Source organism: Anopheles marshallii, chromosome 3 (assembly GCF_943734725.1).
Source record: "Anopheles marshallii chromosome 3, idAnoMarsDA_429_01, whole genome shotgun sequence".
Classification (NCBI taxonomy): domain Eukaryota; kingdom Metazoa; phylum Arthropoda; class Insecta; order Diptera; family Culicidae; genus Anopheles; species Anopheles marshallii.
Genome location: NC_071327.1, coordinates 66,445,105 through 66,462,083, shown reverse-complemented (window position 1 = coordinate 66,462,083; position 16,979 = coordinate 66,445,105). Strand labels below are relative to the sequence as shown.

At 42.3% G+C, this 16,979-nt stretch overlaps 3 protein-coding genes across 3 annotated transcripts; 1 reads left to right on the top strand and 2 right to left on the bottom strand.

Moving 5' to 3' along the window:
• The first annotated feature begins 4,116 nt into the window (after positions 1-4,116).
• On the top strand, positions 4,117-5,084 carry LOC128711006 (plasma membrane ascorbate-dependent reductase CYBRD1). The gene is made up of 4 exons (XM_053805872.1): positions 4,117-4,327; positions 4,401-4,612; positions 4,681-4,835; positions 4,910-5,084. The coding sequence occupies exons 1-4, from the start codon at positions 4,117-4,119 to the stop codon at positions 5,082-5,084; spliced, it is 753 nt and encodes a 250-aa protein (XP_053661847.1).
• Positions 5,085-5,660: 576 nt separating this feature from the next.
• On the bottom strand, positions 5,661-7,317 carry LOC128715025 (uncharacterized). Its single transcript, XM_053809905.1, has 3 exons — positions 7,227-7,317; positions 7,030-7,159; positions 5,661-6,969 (listed from the first exon to the last, which is right to left on the bottom strand). Exons 1-3 carry the CDS (start codon positions 7,315-7,317, stop codon positions 5,661-5,663), a joined length of 1,530 nt encoding a protein of 509 aa, XP_053665880.1.
• Positions 7,318-8,729: 1,412 nt separating this feature from the next.
• LOC128711905 (FMRF-amide neuropeptides) lies at positions 8,730-15,008 on the bottom strand. The gene is made up of 2 exons (XM_053806795.1): positions 14,993-15,008; positions 8,730-9,748 (listed from the first exon to the last, which is right to left on the bottom strand). The coding sequence occupies exons 1-2, from the start codon at positions 15,006-15,008 to the stop codon at positions 8,730-8,732; spliced, it is 1,035 nt and encodes a 344-aa protein (XP_053662770.1).
• Between the last annotated feature and the right edge of the window lie 1,971 nt (positions 15,009-16,979).

Here is a 16,979-nt window from a genome sequence, read left to right as displayed (position 1 = left end):
ATAGAGCCTTAATCTACTGCAATTATCAAGGTGATTATAGAATAACCAATCATTTTGTACATGTCACTAAAATATGTATAATTTGATCCATTTTGTTTAAAAAATAAAACATATGACCTTTAAAACATCAAACCGGACTGTATATTTTTAAATTTTGTATAAATTACTTAAAGGCAAAGTTTAAATTTTTGTCCAAGGTATAAGTCTGGTTGGAAAATGACTTTCCTCCTGGTGTGGGAATTTTTAATTTCTGTTTTCTTAGTAATTCTCTCAATCAAGATGAGTTGAGGTCGCTAGGCGATGTAAGTTTCCATTGTGACTTCAAAGCTCCAAGCTGCGTATTAGCGTTTTCGGAGTTTCTGTGGAATTCTCATTCAACACACAGTCCAATTTCTAGTATTCTAGTTCCAAGATGTGTTTTGGCATTCCAGAGCGTGTGTTGTTGTTTTGAAGTGTAAAAAAAAATGTATTTTGGAGTACTTCATTTGTACTACTGCACCTAGAACTGCTAAAATTTAGTTTTACAACAGTACTAATATTAAAAAAAGGTATTAATTATTACTCCTGAAAGCCATCTGATGTTCCAGTGACGTATCAAACGATAGAACAACTACATTCATTACACATGAGTTATTGCTGCCTCAACATCCGTAATGTCTTTCCCACCTTCACACTCAGTTCCTGCTTACATATCTCCCATAATCTTTAATGCAAGTATGAACACCTCCTTAAGTCGTGTTCTCTACCGTACGTCCTATCAACCAGAGCCCTTACCCTACACACAGCAATAGCATTATCAGCCACAAGATAAACCAAGCGAATGTCAAGGGTTTCTCCCTCACAGGAACCGCGTTGATGAAACGTGAAAGAATCTGCAACACGAACGGGGGAAGAACGTGTGCCGAAGCAGAGAAATGCAGCAAGCGAACCGAAAATTGTTCTTTATCTTTCACATATGACGCGTGGTACGTGTTTGACTCGCACGATTAGAACGCTTTGGGATGGCACACGACCGCGAACCGCCCGGCTGAATGGAAATGGTGAAAAATCAATAAAAACGCTCCCGAGCGGCTGGCTTTTACATTTTACATGAAAGCGTGTTGAAAAGGTGATATTTTTAGACCTCTGCGACCGGGAACCCACTGAGTGGAGTCAGTTTGCATTAATTAAAGGCCCACTAACCCCGGGCAGGAAATTGACAGGCCCCGAGCAGGGCGCTCTTTGCGGTGGTTTATTTTGCTATTAAAATGGCAGGGAAAGTAATTCCCTAAACTTCCTAGTAAATATTGTACCGCACATGTACCATTCGTTCAAAGTGGTAGCGGTTCGCACAAAGCGCCATGTTGCTTCGCACGGCAAGCAGTGTAATGCGGCGTATGATTGGAATGCTGTGCGGTCAATTATTTTATTTGTTGATGGCGCCTCCCAGTTGCATGGCATTGAAATGGGGATGTTTCGGCCGCTTTCGCCTTACGGTGGGAAATTAATTGGTTTCGGGTGGGAAGAAAGCAGAAAAGTTAGGCAAATATGATTTTTTTTTCGTAATAAATATTTATTTGAAGGCTCGCATTTTTGGAATGTTGATGGAAAATGATAAGATTGTAAATAAAAATAGGAAAAGTCAAAGTAAAAGGTAACGACATTTATGAATTTTGTCAAAGGCTGATGAAGCTTTTACGCTCAGGTCACAGCAACGAGTTTTTTTCATTTTAAAGTTTTCTTTTCTCGTTGGACCATTCCGATGTCATACTCACATGGAAGTTTAAATATTTCAACTAATGATACAACATTTAAACTAAGTATTATACAAGGACAAAAATAAATGAAAGCTCCAGAATACTTATTCTGTCTTCCTTATTGGAAGTTATTATAAGCCTCATTACTTAAATCGCACCGGGTATTTGAATTACTAAACATTTGACCTTACCTAGAAACTGTTTTCGCTGCTACCAAAAGAGACACTCACTCACACTCATGATCACCTTCCACTCCCCTCAATTGTGAGCAGTGTTTTTCTATCCGCAATCTTTAGACCAATGACCCATAATTAGTACACTAATAGCGTTAAGGCATTTAAGTAATTTTAGTATTAACTGTCAACTGAAATGAAATGGCCCAAAACACAATCACTTGCTACTATTGATGATTCAAAACTTTGTTGAGTTCTACTCTAACTAAGGCTAAGATTTTGTCCAAAATGGGTTTAATAAAAAACGTCCTTGAATCTTGCTTCTTTAAATTAAATTTCCATTCCAAATGAGAAATTAAAATCACAAAAGAGTAGAGTTTCCATGATTGCTTAAAAGCATTAAGTTCCTTCGAACGATCAGCTGAAGAGTTGTAGTGAATCGAAAGCCTCTCTCTGTTTTGCAAAAAGCATTATTAACCTCAACAATGCCCACCACTGTCGATGGAAATTGAACCACCCCATCTGCCGTCTGTTTGTCCTTCTGTGGTCGAATATACGAAAGTGACTTAATTTATCCACGCCTTTTGATGTTGAATTCGCCGTTACAAAAAAAAAAAATTACCCCAAAATCATGATGGATCAGATTTCTCCGATAAACAAAAAAAAGCCTTGAGACAGTGTAATGTGGAATAAAATATCATCCAATCAATCGGGCCCGGATGGATATGGTTGACGTAATACAATTGTGGCTAGGTTAAGTTCATTTCCTGCTGTTATGAAACGCACCCATCTCGAACGTAGCGTAAGTTTCCTTTTCTTTGCAAGCGGAAGAACGTTATCGTGATCGTTATCGAAGCCCATCTCGAAAAACCGGAAGAAAACTCTCAAACATAGGTGTGTGTGCGTGTCAAGTGCAAGGACGTTTGGGGAGGAGAATTGTCCGCCTAATGACAACGACACGGTGCCGTGCACATGTGATGAGCTGTTGGTACGAGGAGAGGAATGTTATTTTCTAAAATAAATCACTTTTTCAACTAGATAACTAGTAATTGGATGGTCTGCTAATAGACAGACTAATAAAGGCAAGGGATCTACAAACATAATAAATCGATCGTAATGACAGTTGACTCCCATTAGATTGTTAAACACAACTACTAGAAACGTTAGTCGAGGGTCGATTGTTTTAAAACCTTTTGTGGAGTTGGCGTAACAGCTAGATATGCATCGAATAAGCTATTTGAACAGTTGCTCTATTGCGTTGCGATAAATCGGCGTTTTGTACAGAGATGTCAAACTCACAGTGTTGTTCCGATCGCCCTTTGGTAAGGAGTGTTTAGATGACTTTGAAACACTTTGTCAGCCCTTATTTTGACTTTTGTATTGCTCAATTGCATCTTGAGTCATTCAAGGTTAAGATTTTATTCGTAAAACCTACACTCCATTACTGTTTGTTTATCCTATCCCTGTTTTATGTACCGATGGTATGTAATTAGAGCCGCATAAAACGTCTTCTCAAGCACATAAATAGTCCATCAATCAGTACCGCAAGCACTTCTTTTCGAATCATGCAGCGGTATTGCGTTCTCGCTATTGCGCTTTCCCTTGCAAATAAATGCAATCATAAGCAAAACGAATCAAATGTGCACTGTTTACAGTTCCCTTTACAGCTGGGTGGTGTTGGATTTTCGCTTACTTTGAATGTTTATTTCTTTTGCCCATTTGACACAATGCAAATGGTACGACCACTGAACTGCGTAGGTGCCAAAGATCAGACTGATTTGTTCGCCTTAATATCATAAAACAGAAATGTATTTGTAAATCAACTTATTCTCATTTAAACGAAAAGATCCACAAAAACCACAAAGCATAGAGCCTAAAACTTATCTAATGACGTATTTTAATTAGAGTACTATAATATAATTCAAAAGACTTTTTGTAACACCTAAGGGCATTTAGACTGACTTAGACATTTAGACCAAACGGTCCAACACACCAAGAATTGTGATCGCACGATGATTTCTCCATGATAATTTCAAAGCTCTTAGTTATCGTTATATGGATAAATAATTCCAACATCAAAATCACACCGCAAGGCTTCCTTGAATTATGCACGATTCTCATGTCTGAACGCATGATCTTCTAATTACAGTCTAATCCCATATTACTATTACAACCAAGACGTGACGTGAACCCCATCCGGCTACAAAATGGATAATAGTCCGCCACCACCCTCGGCGTTAAATAACTTCCGAATCTTGTACCTGGTGACGCAGCTGGTCGGCATCACGATCATCATTCTGGTGAGCTGCTGGATCGGCATCCATCTGAACGGGCTGGGCTGGTCGTCCCGCCCATCCATACAGTTCAACTGGCATCCACTGCTCATGTCGGTTGGCATGATATTCCTCTACGGCAACTGTAGGTAGCACAGGTATTGGGAGTCCAAGCCAATCGTGGTTTAACACACCTGGGTACGACCTTTCTTTTGCAGCCATCCTGATCTACCGTGGATTCCGGTACGCTCGTAAGAAGCCGCTTAAGATAACGCACGCAACAATCCACGGTGCTGCGTTCATCTTTACCGTGGTGGCGTTGGTGGCCGTGTTCGATTCGCACAACCTCGCCAAACCAAATCCGATCCCGAACATGTACACGCTACACTCTTGGGTTGGATTGTCCGCCGTGTTACTGTTTTCGCTACAGGTAGAACCAGCTGCTAGTGTATAAGTCCAATAGCTAATCTAACGTTTTACGCCCTTTATCGCTCGCAGTACGTCTTCGGGTTCGCGGCCTATCTGTTCCCGGGTGTACGTGAACAGCTGCGAGCATCATACATGCCGGTGCATGTATTTTTCGGCGTAGCAGGATTCGTAATGGCCATCGCCGCCGCACTGTTGGGTCTACTGGAAAAAGCCATTTTCTCTGTGTAAGTAACCGCGGGACGGCTGTCGTGTTACAATTTATTGAACGATTCTCTCTCTCTCTCTCTCTCTCTTGCAGCCAGAACTATTCCGCTCTACCACCACAGGCTGTTCTGATCAATACGATCGGTTTGCTCTACATCGTTTACGGTGGGTTGGTCGTATTTCTCGTGACCGAACGGCAGTACAAGCGTCATCCCCTGCCGGAAGATGTCATGCTACTGACGCACAGTGCTAGCGTCGGATCATCGTAAACACGGTGTCGCTGTTTTGTGGTCCCTTGTGGCACGATCTCACCCACATTGCCGTTGCTCTAGACCCGCACATTCCCAACGGAAGCAGACAATGAATCTACAGCATACCGACAGTATAGTATTGACCCATCGAAGGTGCATTTGAAGAGTCTTGTAGAGTGCAACTCTCTAGTGCTTCTACTCTTTCCGAGTGTGTATTATTAGTCCATACCGTTGACAGCGAGGTGTCTAACATTGAAAAGTTTCTGTGTATATATATACATATATTTAGCAAATGGTACTCAGCTAACAAGCGAAAGGATCACCCTGGGGAAAAGTATTGCTAGGGATATACGCTCAAATTTGTAACTCTACTCCCAGAACAGTACTTTCGCTGTGTTTTCTGTTGCTTCACATAATGTACAACTACTTACATACATATATTTAATAAACCTTATCGAATGCATCAAACTTATACGGTTCCTCTTGCACGAGCACTTGGTCATATTACGCCGCCGCTACCACTGTGATTAACATTGTGGTCATTCCGCTTAATGTGTGTAACTGGATACCTCTTACCACTGGATCGTTTGCTGCTTAGTCACACCGATCTTCGGCAGTTCGATACACCATATCCAGCATCTGTCTCGCCAACCGCAACTCGGACGGTGTGTGAAGTGACGGTGTGTAGAAGTTCGTCCAACCTCTATCACTGGCAGGTGGTATGGTAAGCTCTTCCTCTTCCAGCGAGTCCTCATCTTCGTCAGGTATGGGAGCATGTGGAGTGCTACCATCGACACGCAGCGGGAATAACTCGATTGTATGATCAGGGAAAACGCCAAGCTCGAACAGATAGTCAAACAGCGATTGTGATGCTTTGGCAAGTGCATTGGTCATGTGTAAGAAACTGGCCCGACTTTGTAGAATTTCAGGTTTCTCCTGCAGAGCACTGTACCGGTAGGGACTAAACCAGTAGATAAAGTCATCTCTGGACCAGAACAGAAAGGAACAGTCCAGCCCAACCACCAGCAAAGCTGTGCAGGAAGCGAGAAAGTAGTTAACGAGCTCCTCAAAATGTTTGCGCTGACGATGTCCTAGTGGAGATGTACGGCACGTTAGCTCATAGCCTCCAACGGTATAGTGAGGATCGGTTTTATCACGCATAAAGGCAGCCATTTTCTCTGCCACTTTCCAGTGCTCTTGAGTGCGTTTGAAACATTCGTTTAGTAGCTTATTATCCCAGGAGCGTGGTTTCTGACGATCGTTTCCTGCCCGCTCCAAAACGTTCAGACCAATTTCGAGCGATCGTTCTAGAGTGGGGCGTGCTAAGCAAATATTGCCGTGCAGGATGGCTTCCATCGGAGAGATCAGTTTCATACCGATGCTTCGCTTCATCTTCCACACAATCCTGGTCACGTCACCCTCCTCGACCGAGTGTAGTATCATGCTCGAGAGGAAGTATTTCGAACTCGCGTTGCACCCGTAAGACTCTCGCACAAGATTCACCATCAACTGTGGGCAACTGAAGAACATCAGCGCCGGTTTGTCCTGCAGGTTCATCGTGTAGAAGTACCATCCAGTTACGAGACGACGGATGAGGAAATAGTAAGTATCACACTTCCAAATAGCAGCCTTTCCACGCTTAATACGCGTCAAAGTTTCGTAAATGTTTAAATGTACTGATCGTTGCTGTTGGGTACTGAACCGTCCCTTGACGAGTGTGTTCGAAAGATGGATGTTGTAGGTTTTATCGTTTCGGAGAATCGGTAGCCTGGTCTCGAGTTTGGTGTTCGCTATCGTGGACTCGAGCTCAACAATATCCGTAAACGTTTCTGGTATCCAGTTCTGCGGTGACTTGAGAATAGTAAACAAATAAGCGGCCGCGAGATGTTTTAAGATGTCGTCACTAGAACAATAAAAAAGTAGATAATTTGTGTTGAAAATAATGAAACATTCAAAGCCTCACCGCTCTTGATACGGTTTCGTATAAGCCGATAAACCTCTTAAGATGCCCACTTGTTGAGTTTCACAAATGTTGGATTGTGGAGTCTCTTTGGAGGCATTTCTCTCATTGGTGTGTAGCTCAGCTTGACTAACTGAAAATAAAGATACATGTGTGCCGGCTAGAACAAGGTTCCGTACGAAAAGGATATCACTTCTTACAATTCGGAGGTGGTAGCCTAACTTGAATCCGATGGCTTTTCTTTTCAACGTGATTTGGTGGAGCGGCACTATCGGCAACGGTTTGACTCATGATTTGCAGTTTATTTCGTAGGATGTTGCTCGGAAAGTGGACAATTACTCAGAATTTGTATGTATTCACTTAGAATTTTGGGGCAAATAATGCAGCTATGTTCAGAGCCTACTATTGAATTTGAAAAAAAAGACGCGTTCGATTACTATTGCTTTGCTCTGTTCAAACGGGCGTTGCGTGAAATATTTCACGAAATATTTCAATATGAATATTTCGAAAGCTACAAAAAGCTTTGGGGATTTTTAAATGCATCTTCCAGAACGGTTTGTTAACATGTAAAGGTAAAATCTACTTTTTTTTGTTTCGTATGTAGTTAATTACGTGAAGTTTTGAAAGAAGTTAAAGTAAAGTAATATAAATGAAGTATAAGTTTGAAATAAGCTTTAAATCATTCAACTTACATAATATTAAACAAATTATAAAATTATAAATAGTTTCATGTTAGCGATTAAAGGTTGAAAATATGGAAGAATATGCAAACGCATGCTTCGTTCGGATAATCGCAAGCGAGAAGCATTCCTTTCCATGCGCAAAACATCAATATACACCCAGCGAAGAAAGATTGCCAATGAAGAGTAAAATCAGTTGATTACTTTATTTTATACATGTTTCCGGTTCTCTGTCCGTCCGTCGCGTTATGGATCATTTTGCAGCGTTTTGTTCTGTTCGATTGCACCGCATTATAACAATGCCCCTAATATACACCAGCACACTAACACAATAAATGTAACGACTTGCTCCGGTTTGCGTCCGCCCGTATGCTATGCTACGTTCGCTTTTCTTCCTTATCCTGCTTCATTCCCTAGTGTGAGTTGTTTGTTGTGTTGTTATAATTAATATATCTTCTGCATGTGTTGTATATATTTATTTTTTAAATATTTCTTTCTCTTTGTGTTGCTGTTCTCCTTCGCTTTGATGTACCATTTATATTTTACGGAGTTTTTATGTGACGTGAGTTTTTTTTTCTTTTGATTGTGTTTTATCATTTACACAGTTTTTTTTTAGGAGAGCCTAGAAACAATTTTGTTTGCTTTGCTAAACTGTTTTGTTTTACGTTTCGGCGCTAAAACTTGAAAATCTACACGGGTTTAGCTGGCGCAGGTGAGACAGGGAAGAGTAATTGATAGTTTTGCATTGTGAGCTTCGCGTGTCCGTTTTCCATTGTACGCACGTATGCCACACTGGTTCTGGCCACTTCGTATCTAGCTGATTGAGTCGAAAAGCAAAATGTTCCATATTGTTGATACCAGCCTTGTCGTTTGTTACCTACATTCTGTGTGTTCTGTGTGAGCGTGAGTTTGTGAGTTTTATCAACAATACACCATTTTGCTTCTCAGACGTCTGGCTACAGAATGGTGTCTCTCCCGCTAGCGATGCTCCCTAGAAGAACTCCATGCCAAAGCAGGCCCCCACTACTTCTCCACTATGTACAGCGGAAGACGCTCGTTCGCTTCGGCGGCTTCTATTGCGTCCAGCAACACTCGGTCCGGTTCCTTCTCGAACAGCTCGGCCAGATTTGCCGGCAGTGCGTCTGGGAGCTGGGACGGGACGGTAGCGTTCGGCTCTTCGGCGGTTGTTCGCGTACCGGTTCCATTGCCAGCCCGTCCAAAGCGCATCAGATTGCCGGCCCGCCCGAATCGCATCAGATTCGGTCCGGCACGGGCCGATCGTCCGAACTGGGTGCTTGCCAGCAGTGCGACCGCGGGTTCGTCGCTTGCCCGCCCGAACCGCATCAAGTTCCCGGCCCGACCGAACCGCATATAGCCGGAACCGGTCGAGCGTCGCTTCCCGAAACGCATCAGATTCTTCGGCGAGTCGCGCCGTATGTAAAGTATCTGCTTCGGTTTGATCTGTTCGCCCGATTCCGACAGGCCCGTGTTTAACATTTCCTCCGAGGCGCCAAGCCCACCGTTACGCTTTGTGGCTGCGGGTTCGTCGCCTGGTCCGTTCGCTGGTTCGAGCTGCTCGGTTGATGTGGCGTACTCCTTGCTAAGTTCCTCCTCGTGAAGTAGCGCCGCGTATGGATCACGTCCGAACCGTAAAAAGTTACGATCCGGTCGACCAAACCGCATCAGATTGGCGCGCGCCTGCCGCAGCATGTCCTTGTCCGAGCGTCCAAAGCGCATAAAGTTCTTGTCGAGGGCACTGCGGCGGCGCGTCTGAATGTCCGCCTTGGCACTTCGTTTGATGGCCGCATTCCACGGATACACCGGGGACCATTCGCCGGCCTCGGATGAGTCCTCCAGTGTGAGCCGATGGCCACCGGTAAGCGATCCAAGCTCGCCACCGGACGCCAACTCGACCAGGGAGTCATATTCGGCGTGGGAAAAATAATTGCACGATTCGCACACGACGATGGCCAAAAACAGGTAGAACTTCATTATGGTGCTGTTGCTGTTGCTGATCCTGCTGCTACTACTGGTACTGTTTGCTGCCGAGAAGAAGCGAAAAACGACGAAAAAAAAAAAACAACGATTAAAAGAGGGAAAAACGGGATAGAAATAAATTACAATACCACCACTAACGGAAGCAGCAGCACGCATCCGGGAAGATGGCGGATGGAAAAAATTTCGCAAAACGGCTAAACCACCACTCGCTTAAGTTTCATACGCCACAAAGCAAAGGAAGCATAAAAGTGGGCGATTTGGAAAATTCCTCACTTCCGAGCATGGCGACTGTTGGCCACCCTGTTGCAACGCGCGGCACCAGCGCAGCAAAAACGGAACGGGAAGTGAGAAGATAAATTTGAATTTAATTATAGGCACCCGTTTTGGTTCGGTACAGGGCATTTCTGTTCATTTTTTGCCACTCCCTTGCCCAAGTTCCGATTGTTTCGTATCACTTGCTTTCTTACGTACGATACATTCTTCCTTGCGAATGATGGTAACGATAACGTCAACCTACAGGAAGGCAATTGTTGAGTTGAGATGGCGTTGTTAATGTGTCGTGGTGCAAGCTTTTGTGGCGGATTAATAACATTCCGTCTTTTTTTTTGCATAACCCTTTTGTTGCTTCGTATGCATGCATGCAACAATGGGGATTATGATAATAGATGTTAAAGGACTACGCTTACATTGGTGTGAGTGTTTTGATTTCATGCTTGCGAATGGTAATTGTTTGCGGGAACCTCCTACAATAGGGGGTTTCCTTGTGTAGAAGTTCTGTTGAGTTATGTATTTAAAGAGATTTTATTTTTATCAGTCGATTACATTTAACCGTACATTGCGTTATGCTAGCAGGGTTCTATATGATACTCTGCCAAGAAAATATGTTTGATGCAAGATGTAATTTTCTTTGCTCATTAACTTTGTCTGTCACTTTTCTTTGACATTCCTAATCATCATCAGTCATGAAAATTATAAATTATTTTAAAAATAATCTATGACTAAAAGAGGTACTTATTAAAGGAGCAGAAAATCCCTTCTTTAATCAACCATGTTTGTTTCTATTGCCTAAATTTAGGCGTTTTGTTTGCCAAATTTTAAATGTTAATTTTCATGCACGATAAACGGTCTAAAGTTACGTAAATAACAACACAGTAGTCTTGTAACTAGTTTCTTGGAATTAAAACAAGTTATTGTAGGTCAAATAAAAGCTAATTAAACAAAGCTATAAAGTTTTCATAAAACTAAACTATACAAACTAATGCTCTACTGCTTTTGAACTGCTGTTAGATTACTTAAATTTGTTGAACAATTATTGAAAACTTTACAAAACTCCTAACGATTGAGAAGCAATAAATCAGAACACTGTAGGTTACCCATTTCTCGTCTAATTGCCGACACATTCATTACTTGTTCAAACTTAAATTAGAGCGTCCAGTACGTGAGCAGATGAGGAAAAAGTTGATCTCTTCTTGCAACTTTCAAGTGCAAATATGATGTTACCGTTCGGTTTGCAATCGGCAAAAAACGTGCTCATTTCTCTTGGTAGAGGGTCTTGCAACTTTTTTCGCCAGTCTTACAATGCTTGGCTAATACGGCGTCATACGGTGACTTGAATTATCCATTACCAAATAGTTATGGTTTGTGGCCAGCAGTTTGATTCTACCTGATAGCCTTATTTTTAAACCGAAAAAATCAACCTGCACCAAAAACCAACCTAGCAATGCTCTGGATTTCTTATTATGCGTCGAAAAACAGTGGAATCTTTAAGCGAGGCGTGCAACCGAATCCGCAATGTGGTCTTGGAATGGTGTTAGACGAATAATCGAACATCATCCAAAAAACCCCAGCAGCGACGGCTGGTTGGAAAAACAACCCGATATACGGCCGTTAGACCGTGTACTACAGCTCCTACTAGTTCGTTTGATCTTCACTGTTCTGTATGCAGCCAGCAGCCGGAAAGGTGTAACAAGTGGTTTTTCACCGAATCCACTCCACCAAACACCACATCAGGAAGTTGAGAAGGTATGCGAATTTTCGGTAGTTGTTTGCGTTTGCTATCACCTAAAACTGCTGCAGGAGGAAAGAAAACCAAAAGGTTTTTTTGCTTGTCTGTCAGCCTGATTGTGAAGGTTGCCTTGGGCTTGTTTTTCGTGACGCTTTTTTCAGCGCCCACAGCAGTTTTGTGTCAAAAATAAGCGAAATCAATACGTATTAGCTCCGATAGAGGTTTTAAGAAGGCGTGCAATGAGAAATTCTAAGGAAAATAAATGTAATTCCACTCGATATTGTTTGCAGGATACATTGAAGGAGGTGTTACAAATATTTTATTGACCTAAATCGAAGTTTTCCGTACGTAAAAGTCTTCAAGGTTCAAAACAAAACAGTAATCGTCATTGGTCCGTTTATTTGGTAATGAGTGTAAATTTTATCATGAACTTTCGTTTACGGTACCTATCTTGTGCTTCCGAATTGCACAATTTCAACTGACATCGAACAAACAGGAAACGATTTCTTCGTGCTTAGGAAAAGTTTTGTTTTGCACCAAGGTTGGATGTTTAGAAAGTTTGTGACATTGAAGTGTGCACTAGTTTTTGTTCCCAGACCTACTCATTGGTTCTATTTTGATTCTTTTGCTCTATTTAGTGTTAAAATTATTATTTAGTAGTTTAATATCGTTAGTAATTTAAACAATTCAACCGATATTTTAATTATCTTGATTATTTAAAGTTGGGTTTATCGTCATGATTAAATATAAATAATTAAATATAATATTAATATTATTAAACTGTTTTGGTCAAACAGGACTAGCTTTCGAACTTTTTATGTGTATTTTTTATGTAAATTAAACAAGTTGGACCGCCTGCAGCAAACAGTTTAGATTAAACGTCACCCAAAAAAAGTTTGCCCGTCGTCAAGTGACATTTTACTGAACTTTAATTGGCCAGACAGTGGAAAGCGAACTTTTTGTAGACTAATGTTCAGAGAAAACTTTTTCGTAGGGAATGCATATTCAATTACAACGGAGGTTTTCAGGTGATCTGTAAAAACAATAATAATTCGCTAAGAAATAGCGTTGTGCTTTAAACAAAATAAACGCCTAAAGTTATGCAATTTGCTGTACAAAATTATCTGCGCAAGACTTCCACAGCTTTGCTTTGGCCAATGTTCATCTTATAACAACGGTCAGGGTTTACAGTAAAGTTATTTCATTTATTTATAGCTCTAATGTGACGGCACTTGCTGTGTTCTTACTTTTAGTAAAATTATCAGTTTCATTAGCAAGACTTTTATTTCCTGCCCTTTATTTTTTATGGGGGTTTTTTGTTTCTTTTTATCATAAATTTCAGTTTTTTCCAAATACCATTCCATTCACACGATGAGGCAAACAATTTATTATGAATACATTCATTATCTAATGGGACATCCTTTGACTCAATGTAACAGATGGGTATTTACTTTCCACAAAAGTATAGGTTCTTCGAAAGTAGTTGGTGCTCCGCTGCAACATAGTCTTGATAAATTCATCAACAAATTGGAGAAGAATCTTCTATTCCACCATGTTGCCACCCATGATTCAATCGTTTCCACGCATTTAATTACGAAATAACCAGTATTTATTGTGGTGAACGTAACACAGTCTGGCCGGAAAAAGGGCAAACCGTACGTCTTACAAAAACAAACTTTCCCTTAACTGATTCCACTCCATATCAACTATCAAAACGATGGGAAGGGAATACTGAGTGCCAGTTTTCGCTTCAGTAAATTGGGCCGCGCAATTATGAATGAGCAAGAGCTTCCCCTCGCGAAAAAGGCCTGCGAAGAAATCATCTCGCATCTAGTCCGGTCACGATTACGAATCACAGTGCTAATCTGCTAAAACATGTATCGTGCTCCCGCGGGCGTTCTTCCTTTCCTTCCTCTGGAAAAGCTCCCCAGCGCACTGAAAGTTCCATCCGCCACAATGAGTTTGCGTGCGTCAGTCGGAAATTGGAAGATTTTTAACGGCTTTTATAACAAGGAAGGAAAGCAAAATATACACCATTTCAACCCTCTGCCCCGCCACTTTAGCCCAAAACTCGCGTGCATAAATCCACACAGACAACAGCACCGACCATGCTGACGCCACGTTGTCCGGCAGTCTTCTAGCGCGTGCTGGCGAAATAGAACTGCATTCTGCCATAAAAAAAATAACATGGAAGCTGTGCGTGTGTCCGGGGTAGCATTTCCGCTTGAACTACTGCCAACGGACTTGCAATCAATAAATCATTCACAACCGTGCCAAACGTAGGTGTCACCCGCGGGGAAAGGGATGAACCAGAAAGATATTGGACCGGAACTGAACAACACGATACCGGTGCACTGATTTTCGGGGCACATTTTACTTCCTCGTGCAATTGGGACGGTGTGAAACATTCAAGCCACGCATTCGCCATTGGAGGTCATGCTTCAGACGGTGTTTAAGGGACTTCTGGACTTCTTTAAGGAGATATGCTGGAACGCGTGAGACGTAAGCTTCTTATTCATGAGATCCATTTTGGGAAGCATTTCCAACGTAATATGTGTTAGGAGGATATCGAAACGGCTGTAGCTGATTTTTATCGCTTTAGTTTAGTTTGTTTATATTGAATGTGACATTTTTGCGTTCATTTTTAACATTTGGCTTTAATTTTGGAAATTTATACGGCAAAAAGTTACCGACGGCTACCCGAACGGATTGATGAAATGAGTACGCCTAAATGTATGCAAAGTATGTTTTTAATTTCCCTTTTGAGAAACATTAAACCACACGCTGACCAAACATCTTAAAACAACTTAAAACACATTCCTTTGAATTTTCAAGTGAAAATTGAATTCTTGCAAAAATAAATTGCAATACTCTTATGATTATAATGGAACACCAAAAATTTACCGTATTTCTTCGTCAAGACTTTTCTCATAAGGAATTGTCCCATTTACCCTGTGTAAACGGAAATCACTTCCTACCAGAAAGCAAACTCGGCTAAACTCGGTATAAATTTGGGTGCCAGCCAATATCTTTATAGTCTTACGTGCACTACACATTTCCGTCCCCAGGCAAAAACCGTTGACCAGACATCCAGCCAGGATTGTAAAAATGCTGTCAACGGTCAATTAAGAAGTGGGGAATATTTGTACAGTCTGTGGACTCTGCTGCTCGAAATGGAGGAATCGGTAATTTGGGCAAGCAGCAAATAGGCAGGAAGGGTAGGAACGGCGCACCATGTTATTTATCTATTTATTGTCCTCGAGGCATATTGTTGTATCTTTACCAGCGCATGGAAACATTTCGCACGATCCTCCGATTTCGTCCTGGGTACGCGAAAATGGAAACTCCGTCACGGTGATTCGTCCGCACGGTGCACATCGGGGGGGATTTAGTGGATGAGGGAAGCGAAGGAAGGGAATATCTCCTTTGAATCTTGAATCCAGGAAGATATTCCGCACACCAGGACACCGTTCACTGTTTGATTTTTATCTGCCCGAACACGCCGAAACACCTCAACGAGGTGCCGAAGGGATTGGTTTCATCTTGGGTTAATTTGTGTAACACATTAACTGCACGCTTGCACTCTGCCTCTATTCGTCAGATCTATCAAACACTTGCACGGAACCAGAATCGACCTAACAGCTCACTTCTGCACTGTCTTTGATCACGGCACAACTACTGCTACTGGTCTCGCAAACGGCTCGCACCAAAGGCGCGTTCGCCTGCGATGGAGACGCCAAGTCTACTGATTGCAACCTCGGACGAACCACGTGCAAGCGCGCAACGGTTTGGACGGTTTCGCTTCTCCACTCATCCGCGCATCAATCTCAAGAACTGTTATCCTGCGTTTGCCGACTTTTCCACGTTTGCGATGCTGTGCGACACTGGAAGCGGTACGGTCGCCATCGTGGCTTTTTAACTCCGCATCAAGCACGCTTGGTACGTCGGGTGTTGGTCGGGTCGTGCCGTAAAAAATCGTTTCGCGTCGGTTGCGTATGCGTTACCATCCGATGCGGCTAGATACACACGCACAGCGAAACGGAGCACGAAGCCTGCTTTGGTACAAGTGGTCCTGTTCGGTAAGCCGGTTGGGAGAATGGTTTATTTTTTGGTATGCTTCCTTTTTATTTGCCTGCTTGCTGGTTGGTACTATCCTTGAGCATTGTGGTCTGTGGGTATCCTTTTCTATCACATCGTGCGATACACTCCGGTTGTACTTTTAACGCCACGAGATGGAGCCCTCTACCGATCTCCCGAATGGATGATCCTTTTTGTCTAACGATCGTGACGCACTCCGCGAGTCAATCGAATGTTGAGAGTGAGAAGAGAGAGAGAGAGCTCGTATTTATGACGTCGTACAATAGAAATGGAGGAAGGCTTCATATCCTAGGATATTTAGCACCTATGACGAGTAAATGAGAGTTTTAGAGACTTTTTCAATAAATATCACTTACCCACTCTATCCTAAAACGCCTAAATGTATAATACCATCACTCTCAAACTTTTATTTTCTTAATATGTTTAGATGTGACATTCCCACATTATTACTTATCCTCCAACGTGTATCGGTACAGTGCTACATAATGACCCCGTTTACCATCTGGCAATGCAATGGTAGCGAAGAGTATCCGGTGTCAGCACTGCAATACACCCACCCGTACGAGTACTTGCATACATTCCGGCGCCAACCGGGAGACAATGCCGAAATGGTCCAGAAACTGTCCGCTTTCAGTGGTCGTGGGAGTTTGCGTTCTTTTTAATATCTGTTCCCAAAACAGGAAAAGCACAGAAAGGCACATAAAAATGAACTTAACTTCCAGCGAGTGCCACTGCCCGTGTACGAAATGGGCAAGTTGGAACTGGAAACTCTCATCCGTCCACACATCCTGCATAGGGCCATGTGCGTTGCCAACCATGTTTGCTGGACGCTTTTAATGCAGTTCTCAATAAAAATGGGATTTCACTTCTCGGGAAACGGGTACACGGAATCGAGTTGTGGTCCGCAGTTGCAGTCCGTTGCGCTAGAACCGATTAGAATCGATTGATTTCAAAGCGTAATAAGCGCCAATGCTGATAAGGCGCAGTGGCCAAAGTGGGGATGATGATGGCATTTTGAAGGATGGCTTGGCTTTTTACGTGGGAAGTTAGGAGTGAACAATGGTTTATGACATATTTAGTGTGAGTTATTGGATATCTTTGGATATTGAGAAGAACTACAAGGAAAACACTTGAGAGTTGTGATCTACCTGCAGTACTACTGTTGTGTGAAT